General features: G+C 42.6%; 1 protein-coding gene across 3 annotated transcripts in view; it reads right to left on the bottom strand.

Annotated features, from left to right (window-relative positions):
* Positions 1–12,500, bottom strand: part of arhgef9a (Cdc42 guanine nucleotide exchange factor (GEF) 9a) — a 22,382-nt gene that overhangs the window by 443 nt on the left and 9,439 nt on the right. For all 3 annotated transcript variants that reach the window (XM_060862677.1, XM_060862675.1, XM_060862676.1), the window contains 8 exons: positions 7,905–8,120; positions 6,264–6,443; positions 5,583–5,815; positions 3,496–3,625; positions 3,257–3,388; positions 2,534–2,777; positions 2,308–2,376; positions 1–2,213 (listed from right to left, as the gene is read on the bottom strand). The exon at positions 1–2,213 is cut by the window's left edge. In XM_060862677.1, coding sequence (XP_060718660.1) covers positions 2,059–2,213; positions 2,308–2,376; positions 2,534–2,777; positions 3,257–3,388; positions 3,496–3,625; positions 5,583–5,815; positions 6,264–6,443; positions 7,905–8,120 — 1,359 coding nt within the window. In that variant the 3' untranslated portion in view covers positions 1–2,058. The remainder of the gene's footprint in view (positions 2,214–2,307; positions 2,377–2,533; positions 2,778–3,256; positions 3,389–3,495; positions 3,626–5,582; positions 5,816–6,263; positions 6,444–7,904; positions 8,121–12,500) is intronic.

The following is a 12,500-nucleotide window of genomic DNA, read 5'->3' as shown; positions in this document are numbered from 1 at the left end:
CAGTGCACCTGTTTCGGGAAAATTTGGCAACCAAACCGTTTTGGCACGATATCAGAGAGAGGATTAGCAACGAAAACAAAAACCTAACCAGCTAATAAATAATCAACATCAGACAATCCGTTTGGATCAAAGTCCAGGGTGCAGATTGATAGCATTGAAAATTGATTAAAGATAAAGTTTAAAAATGAGATTATTATATAACATGGGTGCTATTTTATTCTGTGAATGTTAGCAGCTAAGTGCTAACATTGTAAAGTCTGAAAGCACACGTTTGTCCAAAAATAAAATGTACATCAGTGTTCACTTAACAGTTTGGTAATTAGCCAGGACGCGATGTGTGGAAATTCAGGCATGCGGCTTGCACCATGCTAACCGTTCAGCTCTAAGCTATACGCACTTGTTAGCTACATTAGCCTCTTAGATCAAGAAGCAAACATCAGTCCAAACGCGTCCCAGCTAATCGATTATATTAAGCGGCCAATTACGTCAATTTCGTTGTTGGCTAAACATTAGCTTCAAAGATAGTTTGCTAACTGTTGTCAAGTCTTATTGTTAGCCTGCTAACGTCAGTGGATTGAGTCCCAGATTGTATTTAACAACTGGAAAAAAACATACGTCTAGTAGAAATGAGTCAAGACTCGATTGGACTTGTGTTGTGACCTCAGGGGTGTTTCAGAGCTTCATCAGTTTTATTCCATGATAAAAAAAAATCATCAGTAAATTAAAAGTGGACGCTGGACACGATAGTAAACATCTGGAGGTGTTGGAGATCTGATCGGATGAACCAAACCTTCTCGTGATCACGTGGGCTTTGGTCCAGGACTGATTTAAACGATAATCAGGTCTAAGCTGATATTTATTTGTTAGCATAAATTAGCAAAATATACGAGTCAGCTAGAGCTGCTCAGTAACGTTTTCCACGTTTGTGAACAGTGTTGTCATGGTAACTGTAATCTCACACTAGTTTAGTAACCGTTTTCACGTAGCATAGCTAGCTCATGTACACCAGCTGGACCTCTGGAGATGGATTACAGCATCGCTTTGTTAGATATGCAGTTACCATGACAACCCTAGATATACATATTGGTGTAGGTCGGTTAGTGAAACCGGACCGACGAACATATAAACCGATAAAACTGATGAAGGAGAAGAAACGTCCCAGCGGTTTGACTCACGGCTCCGAGGCCGGAAAAACCTTCAGATGGAGAAAAATATATTTTTTTCAGTTGTTCAGTACAAAAATGTTTCTCTTTTTAACGACTTTGACCCGTAAGAATATAAAATACCTGTAATCGGACCGGTTCGTATTTTCATGCAGAACTGATAGAATGCAACACACAGAGAAACTCCAAACACACTAAAGAAGAAAAAAAAAACATATCCAAAGAGTACAGTAGAATCAACGGGTCTGAAGCTGTGAGAGGAAACGAGAGATCGAGAAAGAAAGAGACAGAAATGCCCCGATTAGTCACAGTGCACGGAGGAACACCAGGGCGGCGCTAGAGAGCGGAGAGTCGTTAGTGCTTTATCGTGTGTGTGTGTGTGTGTGTGTGTGCGTTTCTTGTGATTCTTCACTCGTTTGAAGAGAAAGGGAAATAAAACACTTATCGAAAATCCCATCGGACGAAGGAACGTAGCGACGTAGGGCTTGTAAATTAAGTTTCCATATGTATAACCATTAGTGTGTGTGTGTGTGTGTGTGTGTGTTTCTCCAGTGTCTATTATGTCATATGTATACAGTTTAGTGCATCCAGTCCATCAGGGGGCGCCGTAACCCAGTACAGCTTCTTCTCTTCAGCTGTGTGTGTGTGTGTGTGTGTGTGTGTGTGTGTGTGTGTGTGTGAGTGTGTGTTTGAGTCTCTCCTCCTAAAAAAAAAGAAAGATATTTAGTATAGTGCTTCTTCTTTTTTTAAAGTTTGATTGTTACAGAAAATCGCAGCAGTCTGTATTTTCGCTCAGTGATGATTTTTTCCGGGGTGGTGCTTCTTCTTCTTCTTCTTCATTACGTCAGTGTTCTTGTTCATTGGTGGTTTACTCGGCTCGAAGATCACTCGGTGGCTATTTCTTAAAGGGCGCTAAGCGGCTGATGTTGTGCCAGAAAGGTGACGTGCTGCGTTTGGGTTCGTACTCGTATCCGTCCGGGAGGAGGAAATGGCCCGGGTTCGCAGGGTCGAGAGGGGGAGGGTAGGAGGGCGGGGCCGACCGTCCCACACCTGAGGAAACACACACACACAAACACAATAGAGAAAAGTCAGAGAGGTCAGAAAGGCCGATGTAAATGTGAAACGTTCCTGAGGTTGTGGTTACCTTTCTGTTTGGTTACTCTCCTCACCGTCAGAGCCGCCTGACGCTTCTGATACTCTGAGATCTCAAACCCTGAAGGTCAAAAGCAGTCAGTTCGTTAACATGAAGGTCCAGGAGCATCATCCAAAACTCTGGCTGAAGAAGAAACCTTGACTTTGCTCAATAATAATAATAATAATAATAATAATAATAATAATAATAAAATGAGTGCTTGGTGTTAAAGTCTCACCGATCTTCTCGTCTTCCTGCACCATCTTGCGTTCTTCCTGAAACGCTCGCAGCCAGCGGATTTTCTCCTCCAGCTTCTTGGCCAGGAAAATGTGGATTTCGTCCGAGTCTTTGTTGTTCAGTTTGAAGGCGTTTTTCACGCTGACGTTAAAATCGTCGTCTCTGCCGTCTATAGCGTCCAACACCTCGTAGCGGTCCATGTCGATTCGTCCTTTATAATAAAGGATATCTCGTCGAATCAAGTCCTGTGATTGGATAAAGGGGAACTTCAGGTATAAAAGCAGTAAAATATGTAGGATTTATTTAATATAACACATTTTAATACATGCTGAAGATCTGAACCGGATATTTAATGTACACTCATCTGTTCATCTGTGTTTACTTCTCCTTTACTCTTTCACTTTATTCTCCTTTTCTCTCTTTCAATCTTTCTTTTTCATGAATTACAATTCTGTACCTCAGTCTGTTCTTTTTCCTTTGTTTCCATTGTTTTCTTTCTTTCTTTCTTTCTTTCTTTCTTTCTCTTTGTCAGTTCTTTCTTTAGCTCTTTTTTCCTCCCCTTTTAGTTTCTGTCTTTATTTCTTTCTAAACTCAGTTTCTGTTTTTTATGTTTTTAATTCTCGCTTTCAGATTCTTTACCTTTTAGCCTTTTTTCTTTTTCCCCTTTTTAAACGTTCCTGTAATCATTTTTCATACTATTTCTTTCCCTCTTTTCCTTTCTCACCTTTTTGCAGATGACCATCTGATGGTCAAACAGGAAGAAGACACGTGTTTGGCTCCTCCCATAAGGCTGATAGATCCAGGACAGCTCTCCAGTGTACACCAGCTCAGAGCTCCTATCCAGGACATCGTCACCCTGGACACACACACACACACACAAGCCTAGTAGTCGTACTATCAGATCTTTATTGAGGTATTTATTTAATGTCATCTGTCCAGAATCAGAAGAGTTGCCGCTCGCACCTCCCAGTCCAGTACGGACGCCTGCCACTGAGCGATTTTGTCGATGTTCTCCAGTCTTCGTTTCCTTTCGTTAATCTGCTGAGTTACATTTCTCATAACAGCCAACGCTGCAGCAACGTAGCGGTAATCACTGCGGTAGACGGGGGAAAGTGGATAAGGGGCGGAGAGGAGGACAAGAAGCGTGAATGGGTGGAGGAGAAAAGCAGCAGATATCAACCTTACTTTTAATGCTGTAGAAAGACAGTGTGTGTGTGTGTGTGTGTGTGTGTGTGTTTACACTGTAACCACTCATTTGAACGTCTTCCCAGCAGCCTTTCAGCACTTTTGAGACAAGTGTTCAACAATGGCTGGTGTTCAGCTCAATAACCCAGGGGAGGGTTTTTACTAATCGTTTCCTGCTCACTACGTTCTGGCAGCACTGTAGCAGTTTTGAGTCTAGTGTAAGTTTGTGTTCCCATGTTAGAAGTGTGAAAAAGAGCAGCGAGTGTTTGCCTTATGTTCTGCCCACTGGCGTCAAAAATTAATCCTCCGGTACGTTTCAGTGGAATGAAAGGAAAGCAGAAATCTAATCAGTACCTGAATGTATAAAGAAGGGCCAGTTAAGTACCATCATGTCTCGAAGGTGTGATATGTTCAGAGAATATAAACCCAACAGTGTCAGAGAGGGTTAGGGTTATGGTTAGGGTACAGGTTAGGGCTAGGGTTAGGGTTAGGGTTAGGGTATGGGTTAGGGCTAGGGTTAGGTTTAGGGTTAGGGTATGGGTTAGGGCTAGGGTTAGGTTTAGGGTTGGGGTACGGGTTAGGGTTAGGGTAGGGGTTAGGGCTAGGGCTAGGGTAGGGGTTAGGGTACGGGTTAGGGTACAGGTTAGGGTATGGGTTAGGGTTAGGAGTTGGGGTTAGGGTTAGGGCTAGGGTACGGGTTAGGGTAGGGGTTAGGGTTAGCCTTGTTTTGGGATGGTGGTGAAACTAAAAGAAGCTTCTAATTCACTGGAGTTTAGCTTCTCTAAAACACACAAAAGTCTTTTGTTGTTTAGTGCCATTTTGCAAGGACCCAGGATATGTTTGAATCCCAGATGGAACTAGAGGTTTGTTCAGTGGCTGGTCACATGAGACATTTGCATCGGAGGAGGTTTAGAGTGACTGGTGAGGTGGACAGACTGCAACGACCTGCAGTAGGAAGGTAGGAAGGAAGGACTAAAAATCATGACACTGCCAAGACCCATTTCCTGAGCTGGCAAGAAAAAACACCAACGAGGTCCCTCCTGCTATTGAAACAGAGCCTCTCTGCACTGTGGGACTCCTTGCAGGAATAAACCACAGAACATTGTTAGCGTACCTGGTCATCTATCTGTATGTAAAGGCAGGACTGATGGCACATACAGGACAAGAAAACCCAGGAGCAGTAACTCTATGAGCAATCGAAAGCACTTATAAGACATCGATAGAGACATTTACCTATAAATCCTAGTACACTGGCTAGCCAAACTCCAGGAAGTGTGAATCTGGCACACAGGAGAGCTTCTGTTTTTCCTGGCACCACGTTTAAGAGTGAGACTCATCTATGTCTGACACCGGTGCCTAGATGCAGGATACAGGAAGCCAACAGATAGAAACAGATGATCTGTAGCTCATATGAAAGAAGACAAGCTGCCACCTGATGCTGGTCGTGCAACCTCTGACTCGAGTAAGTCAGGTCTCGGAACAGAGAAGTGAACCATCAGAGCATCAGGGAGGTGCCACTGATGAAGGTAGCACCTGAGGGTCTAAAGGTATGTTCTACCATAACTGCAGTACTCCTAATGATTCGAACAGGGGTTTGTGGATTGCTGAGGATGGCTGGTTTGTGTATGGGGTGAGAGGCAGGGGGCAGAAATGATAGCCTATAAAAGTAAAGCAGTAAAACGCTTCTGAGATATGAACACAATGTCCACCAGTCGATCAAAACATAAACGTGTTCTCTTAATAAATGACATAAAATTCTCCCAAAAGACACTATAACATTATGTCTTTTAGTACATCGCCTGACCCGTGAGTTCGATGTGCGTGTAAGTGCACGTGTGTGGTAACATACTGTAACTGAATGTTACCTGTGCTCTTGTACAGTGTATTTCAGCAATTCTGCAAGCTGTAGAGGATATTTGCAGATCTTCTGGACAGGAGTTAGCAAGAAGCCATCGATAGCGATGTCTATCATCTGCTGGACCAATCGGCATGCTTCAAAGAAGTTCTGGTACCGGCTGTCTCTCATGAGACGTGTGAGCTCCATACACGCGTCTACGTGATTATTACAGTACTCAGAGTAGATCCAGAATCCGTCTTGCTGTTGAGACAAGACACACACGTGTTATGGACATTCTGGAAACAAACTTCTGGCACACATGCAGCTGAATATACCATGGAAATATTTTGCTATGTCTCTTTCTGGATCAGCATAAGAACAGTTATGAGCTGAGTGAGAAACTAATACCACCAACCAGCACCTTCATACAGTTTTATACCTAAGCTTCATGCTCAGTCATCCTGACGATTGTCTTAATCCTCATGTCCTAGTTGTGTTTTTTTTAAACAATGCGTAATGTTTTCCCTTGTTACATAAATTAGTGACTTCACATTTAAGGCGTTACAGTAATTATGCCTTTAGGGAGAAAAAACAGAAATTCAGGAAACTAGAATTAGAATTCCATGCTATCGATATTAAATACAAACTATAATGCTTAATAAAGAGTTATTAAATATGTGTGTGTGTGTGTGTGTGTGTGTGTACGAACATGCTCAAGGAAACAGGGTCCAATTTCACTCAGGTGAGGTTCTTCAGTGTTGAACTGTTTCTCCAGATCTCGAACAAAGCCGAGCTGGAACCTGTAAATGTCCTCGATGTTCCCGAATATCACCTTCAGCTGGTCATCGTTAAACATGTCTCTCCTCTTTTTGCACTGCTTCAGATAACCCTGAATGGGCACACACATACACACGCGCACGCGCGCACACACACACACACACACGCACGCGCACACACACACACACAAACATTTGTTAGTGAAGAAACCTATACAAGATGTTTATATGTAGTATTGCTTTAATTGGGTGTGAAATGTTGAAGTGATGGAATACAACCAATATAATTGTTGTGTGTGTGTCTGTGTTTGTACGTGAGTGAGTACGTGCTTGTGTGTGTGTGTGGGTGCATGTGGGTGTGTATGTGTGTGTATGTGTGTGTTATTGCTGAGTGAATTTTCGCCTCAGTGCAGCTCTTCTGGTTGCATAACCTCTAAGAGTCATTAGAGATTGTGGAGGCTGTGTGTGTGTGTGTGTGTGTGTGTGTGTCTATGTGTGGTTCCATTTTTACAAGAGGTTATTTTTTCTAAATTCCCATGGGTGAAGCCACTGAGCTGAGGCAACACTAATGATTGTGTGTGTGTGTGTGTGTGTGTGTGTGTGTGCTGTTTTGGTGTTTAGCTGGTATTAAAGTGATTTCAGAAAAAAAAGAAAAACATCAAAATCTCGTCTTTACCCAAAATTCTTTTTCATATTTTCACTGAATCTATAAAGCTCATGTAGCTCAGTAGTAACTGTTTAGTGATATTTACTTTAACTTCACATCAAAAACATTAACATGTCAGTTCAAATGAAATATCAAAACTAGTCTGTGTGTGTGTGTGTGTGAGTGTGTGTGTGTGTGTGTGAATGTGTTTGTGTGAGTGTGTGTGAGTGTGTGTGTGTGTGTGTGAGTGTGTGTGTGTGAATGTGTGTGTGTGTGTTTGTGTGTGTGTTTGTGTGTGTGTGTGTGTGAGTGTGTGTGAGTGTGTGCGTGAGTGTGAGTGTGTGAATGTGTGTGTGAGTGTGTGTGTGTGAGTGTGTATGTGTGTGTGTGTGAGTGTGTGCGTGAGTGTGTGAGTGTGTGTGAGTGTGTATGTGTGTGCGTGTGTATGATAGTGTGTGTGCGTGAGTGTGTGTGTGAGTGTGTGTGTGTGTGTGTCTGTGTGTGTGAGTGTGCATGTGTGTGTGTGTATGAGAGTGTGTGTGTGTGAGTGTGTGTGTTTGTGAGTGTGTGTGTGTGTGTGCGAGTGTGTGTGTGAGTGTGCGAGTGTGTGTGTGTGTGAGTGTGAGTGTGTGTGTCTGTGTGTGTGAGTGTGCATGTGTGTGTATGAGAGTGTGTGTGTGTGAGTGTGTGTGTGTGTGTGTGTGTGAGTGTGCATGTGTGTGTGTGTATGAGAGTGTGTGTGTGTGTGAGTGTGTGTGTGTGAGTGTGTGTGTGTGTGTGTGTGTGTGTGTGAGTGTGTGAGTGTGTTTGTGAGTGTGTGTGTGTGTGTGTGTGCGAGTGTGTGTGTGAGTGTGCGAGTGTGTGTGTGTGTGTGAGTGTGAGTGTGTGTGTGTGTGTGTGTGAGTGTGTGAGTGTGTGTGTGTTTTACCTCACAGATGTCCTTTAGGTGTTTGATGTAGTGTCTCTCGGTGCTCATGATCTCATTGATGACGTTGGCCCTCATCTGGTCTCGGTTCTGCACTGCCTGGCTCAAACACACACAATCACTGCTTGGGTTTGGACTCGCCTCAGCATGACCATTCTGAACCTCGCTACTGCCCTCTGCTGGATCCACCAACACTGACTCCTCCTGATTCGCCCACAGCTATAACACACACACACACACACACATGTGTGATGAGAAAAGATCAGTTATGAGCTCATCCAAAAAAAAAAAAAAACTACACAGGTGTACAGGACAAACACACATTCAGGTATAGTGCTTATGGGGACCGAGTTTTGGATCAGTAACATGAGGACCTGCAGATTAATTCACTTAATATTAACATGTGCGTTATTTTAAGGACTGTTAAGAAGAATCATCATATGTGATCAAGACATAAATGTTAAATGAGTAGAGTTGTAGAACATAATTACACAAATATCTGTTAAATTTGTGCGGCAAAATTTATTATTAAATTTAAATGTCCTTTAAAGTCACAGCTTTACTGTCGCACATTCAGCAAAATAAAATGCTGACTCTCGACTATGAAGGATTACAATATTACATCAGCACTGCAAAACAAAATTAAAGCTATGACATAAACAAAAATATATTACTGACATTTATAAACACACAAAAAAAATAATACAACTAATAAAAAATTTAAATATAAACATAATACATTTAGTCCCCATAATAAAGGTGTATGAAAAGGTCCCCTAAAAAACGTGTGTGTGTGTGTGTGTGTGTTTTTCCCTTGTTACACAAAGAAGAAAACAAAGAAGCACAATAACGAGAACAAATCCCAACGGCGTTTGTTTATACCCAAAATCACCAATAACACCTGCACAAACACACACACACACACACAAATAGTGTCATATTTTGCACAATCAGCTCTATTTCTTTCTGCTGCCTCTATAAGATAGATAGGTAGCCACATAAATCTTGTTGATGTGTGTGTGTGTGTGTGTGCGCAGGTGTGTGATGGTAAAGAAAAATCAGTCGATATTACAGTTAAAAAAACAGGGGTACTGAATAGCTGACTAACAAAATACCCCCACACACACACACACACACACATACACACACACACATCTACTCTCTAAAGGAACTAATCTGATCACACACTTATTGTAATGTCGCATCAGTAGGCAGTGAGGTGTGTTAGCATTAAAGTAGAAAAGTAGTTGGTGTGTGTGTGTGTGTGTGTGTGTGTGTGTTATAGATCTGTCTAAATGCTCTGTGAAACCTTCTGCATGCTAATAATGCAAAAGGGCAACATGAGAAAATGCATTCTCTCGCTTCTTCATTCTCTCTCTCTCTCGCTTCTTCATTCTCTCTCTCTCTCTCTCTCTCTCTCTCTCTCTCTCTCCCTCTCTCTCTATTTCCACACACTTTCCCTTTCTCTTGTACGCCTCTCCTTTCCCATCATCCGTTTGTCCGTTTATCTAGTGTTTCTTTATCCCTCCTCCCCCCTTTCTCTTCGTCCCCCTACATCTCTCTCCGTCTCACTTCTTTCCTCCACACCTTTCTCTCCTTGTTTCTTAATCCTGCTCCTGTTCCTCTCGTCATCTCATACTCTTTCTCTCTTGACCTTTTTTGATCTCTCTCTCTCTCTCTCTCTCTTCCTCCGCCCCCTCCCTCCTCCTCTTATCTTTTCCTCTTTTCGATCTTTTCCACATTCCTCCATCTCCAGTAGCGAGAAATGCCCGTTATTTTTTTCACCTCGTCATCTAATGCAGACTGACAGCTCATTCAGAGTGGGATGAGTCACCTCATGAGATCAGACACACACACACACACACACACACACACACAGCTGACGTCACGTCGCTCGCCCATAAACACGCGTACAAGAAAGAGAATGTTAAAATAGCTCACACACCGACGTCTTTCTATTGAGTGATAATTACTGTAATGTAAACACACACTGTGAGCAAGATTCCACTGATGTCGTGTGCTTTAATGTTCTAACATTTACAGAATTTCTGGAGCAATAGTAACCCTATCCAGAGCTTTCTAGAGCTTTAAATAACTCGACACGAGAGTTACACATCAATAAGAGTCAGAGCTAATCTGCTATAAAAAATATAGAGTTCTAGAATTTATTCAAAAGTAAAAAAAAAAAAAAAAAATCTAAAATCGAGTGAAATTTTTGCCGTTAAAAGCAGAACAGAAAGCAGTTAACACAATATATATCTATATATCTAGTTCAGGACGTGACAGCAAGAACAAGCCAATAGTGTCGTTTTAGAACCAGCAGCTAAGGTGCTACAAAATGTACAGATAAACAAATTTGTGGTTCTAGAGTCAAAAGAAACACAGATATGGAGTCGGGGAGGTGAGAGAGGCAGAACAAATGACTTTCGGGTTCTAGAAGGTTCCGTGAGGAACCGCAGGAGCCACGAACATGACGACTGAACTGTCTGCTTCCTAAAACTCTTGTTTTGAAACAGAAAAGGTGAAGCATGAAGACTGAAGCCCTCCCTGATTCTCCTCCTCTTTACTCTCCTCTTTCTCTTCTTCACACTACATCACTTTGTCTTGTTCTTCCCTCCATCATCTCTCTCATCACACACACACACACACACACACACACACACACACACACACACAGTGTTACAGCTGCATACAGACTGATAGTGTGTATTAAATATAAATGCAGCCTAGACCATTTTTTACCGTGTGTGTGTGTGTGTGTGTGTAAGTGTGTGTGTGTATGTGTGTATTTTGCCCAACTCCATTAAGTGAGACAAAGATAGAAATTTGTGGGCAGAAAGTAAAGCGGAAATGGGGAAATGCACTTAGGCAGGGGTAGGAGTGTGTGTGTGTGTGTGTGTGTGTGTGTGTGTGTGTGTGTGTGTGTGTGTGTGTGTGTGTGTGTGTTCACAGCTGAGACTGAGTTACATAAAAGTGCCATTAGTCCAATAAATAAAAAAGAAAACCCTCCTTCACAACTCTCTCTCTCTCTCTCACACACACACACTCACACATACACACACACACACACACACACACACACTCACACACACACACACACACACTAAACCATTAGACTGGTACTAGGTGATGTGTGATACTGTACATTGTTATATTAGATTTTCTAGTATTTTTATAGAATCTAACAGACCCTGAGTTCCTATGAAGCTAAAACAGATGGATTGTAAAGATAGAGAACTGGACACAGAACTGACACAGAACTGACACTAAACTGACACAGAACTGACACAGAATTGGACACAGAACTGACACAGGACTGACACAGGACTGGACACAGGACTGACACAGAACTAACGCAGAACTGACACAGAACTGACAGAGAACTGACACTAAACTGACATAGAATTGGACACAGAACTGGACACAGAACTGACACAGGACTGGACACAGAACTGACACAGTACTGACACAGAACTGGACACAGAACTGACACAGGACTGGACACAGAACTGGACACAGAACTGACACTAAACTGACATAGAATTGGACACAGTACTGACACAGAACTGGACACAGAACTGACACAGGACTGGACACAGGACTGGACACAGAACTGACACAGAACTGACACTAAACTGACACAGAACTGACACAGAATTGGACACAGAACTGACACAGGACTGGACACAGGACTGACACAGGACTGGACACAGGACTGACACAGAACTGACGCAGAACTGACACAGAACTGACAGAGCACTGACACTAAACTGACATAGAATTGGACACAGAACTAACACAGGACTGGACACAGGACTGACACAGAACTGACACAGGACTGACACTAAACTGACACAGAACTGACACAGGACTGACACTAAACTGACACAGAACTGACACAGGACTGACACTAAACTGACACAGGACTGACACAGAACTGACACAGGACTGACACTAAACTGACACAGAACTGACACAGGACTGACACTAAACTGACACAGAACTGACACAGGACTGACACAGAACTGACACAGGACTGACACTAAACTGACACAGGACTGACACTAAACTGACACTAAACTGACACAGAACTGACACAGGACTGACACTAAACTGACACAGAACTGACACAGGACTGACACTAAACTGACACAGGACTGACACTAAACTGACACAGGACTGACACAGAACTGACACTAAACTGACACAGAACTGACACAGGACTGACACAGAACTGACACAGGACTGACACTAAACTGACACAGGACTGACACTAAACTGACACTAAACTGACACAGGACTGACACTAAACTGACACAGGACTGACACTAAACTGACACTAAACTGACACAGGACTGACACTAAACTGACACAGGACTGACACTAAACTGACACAGGACTGACACAGAACTGACACTAAACTGACACAGGACTGGACCCTGAAATGACACAGAACTGACGGAACTATGGAATAATAACTCAACCAATTCAGACAAATGAGCACGAAGTTAAAATGAACAAAGACGAACAAATCTAGAATCCTGGATTTATTGTAATAAAGAACAGATCTGGATTTACGGAGCAGAAACACATTTGGCT

This window comes from Tachysurus vachellii, chromosome 26, assembly GCF_030014155.1.
Source record: "Tachysurus vachellii isolate PV-2020 chromosome 26, HZAU_Pvac_v1, whole genome shotgun sequence".
Classification (NCBI taxonomy): Eukaryota; Metazoa; Chordata; class Actinopteri; order Siluriformes; family Bagridae; genus Tachysurus; species Tachysurus vachellii.
This window is presented reverse-complemented; position numbering and strand designations above follow the sequence as displayed.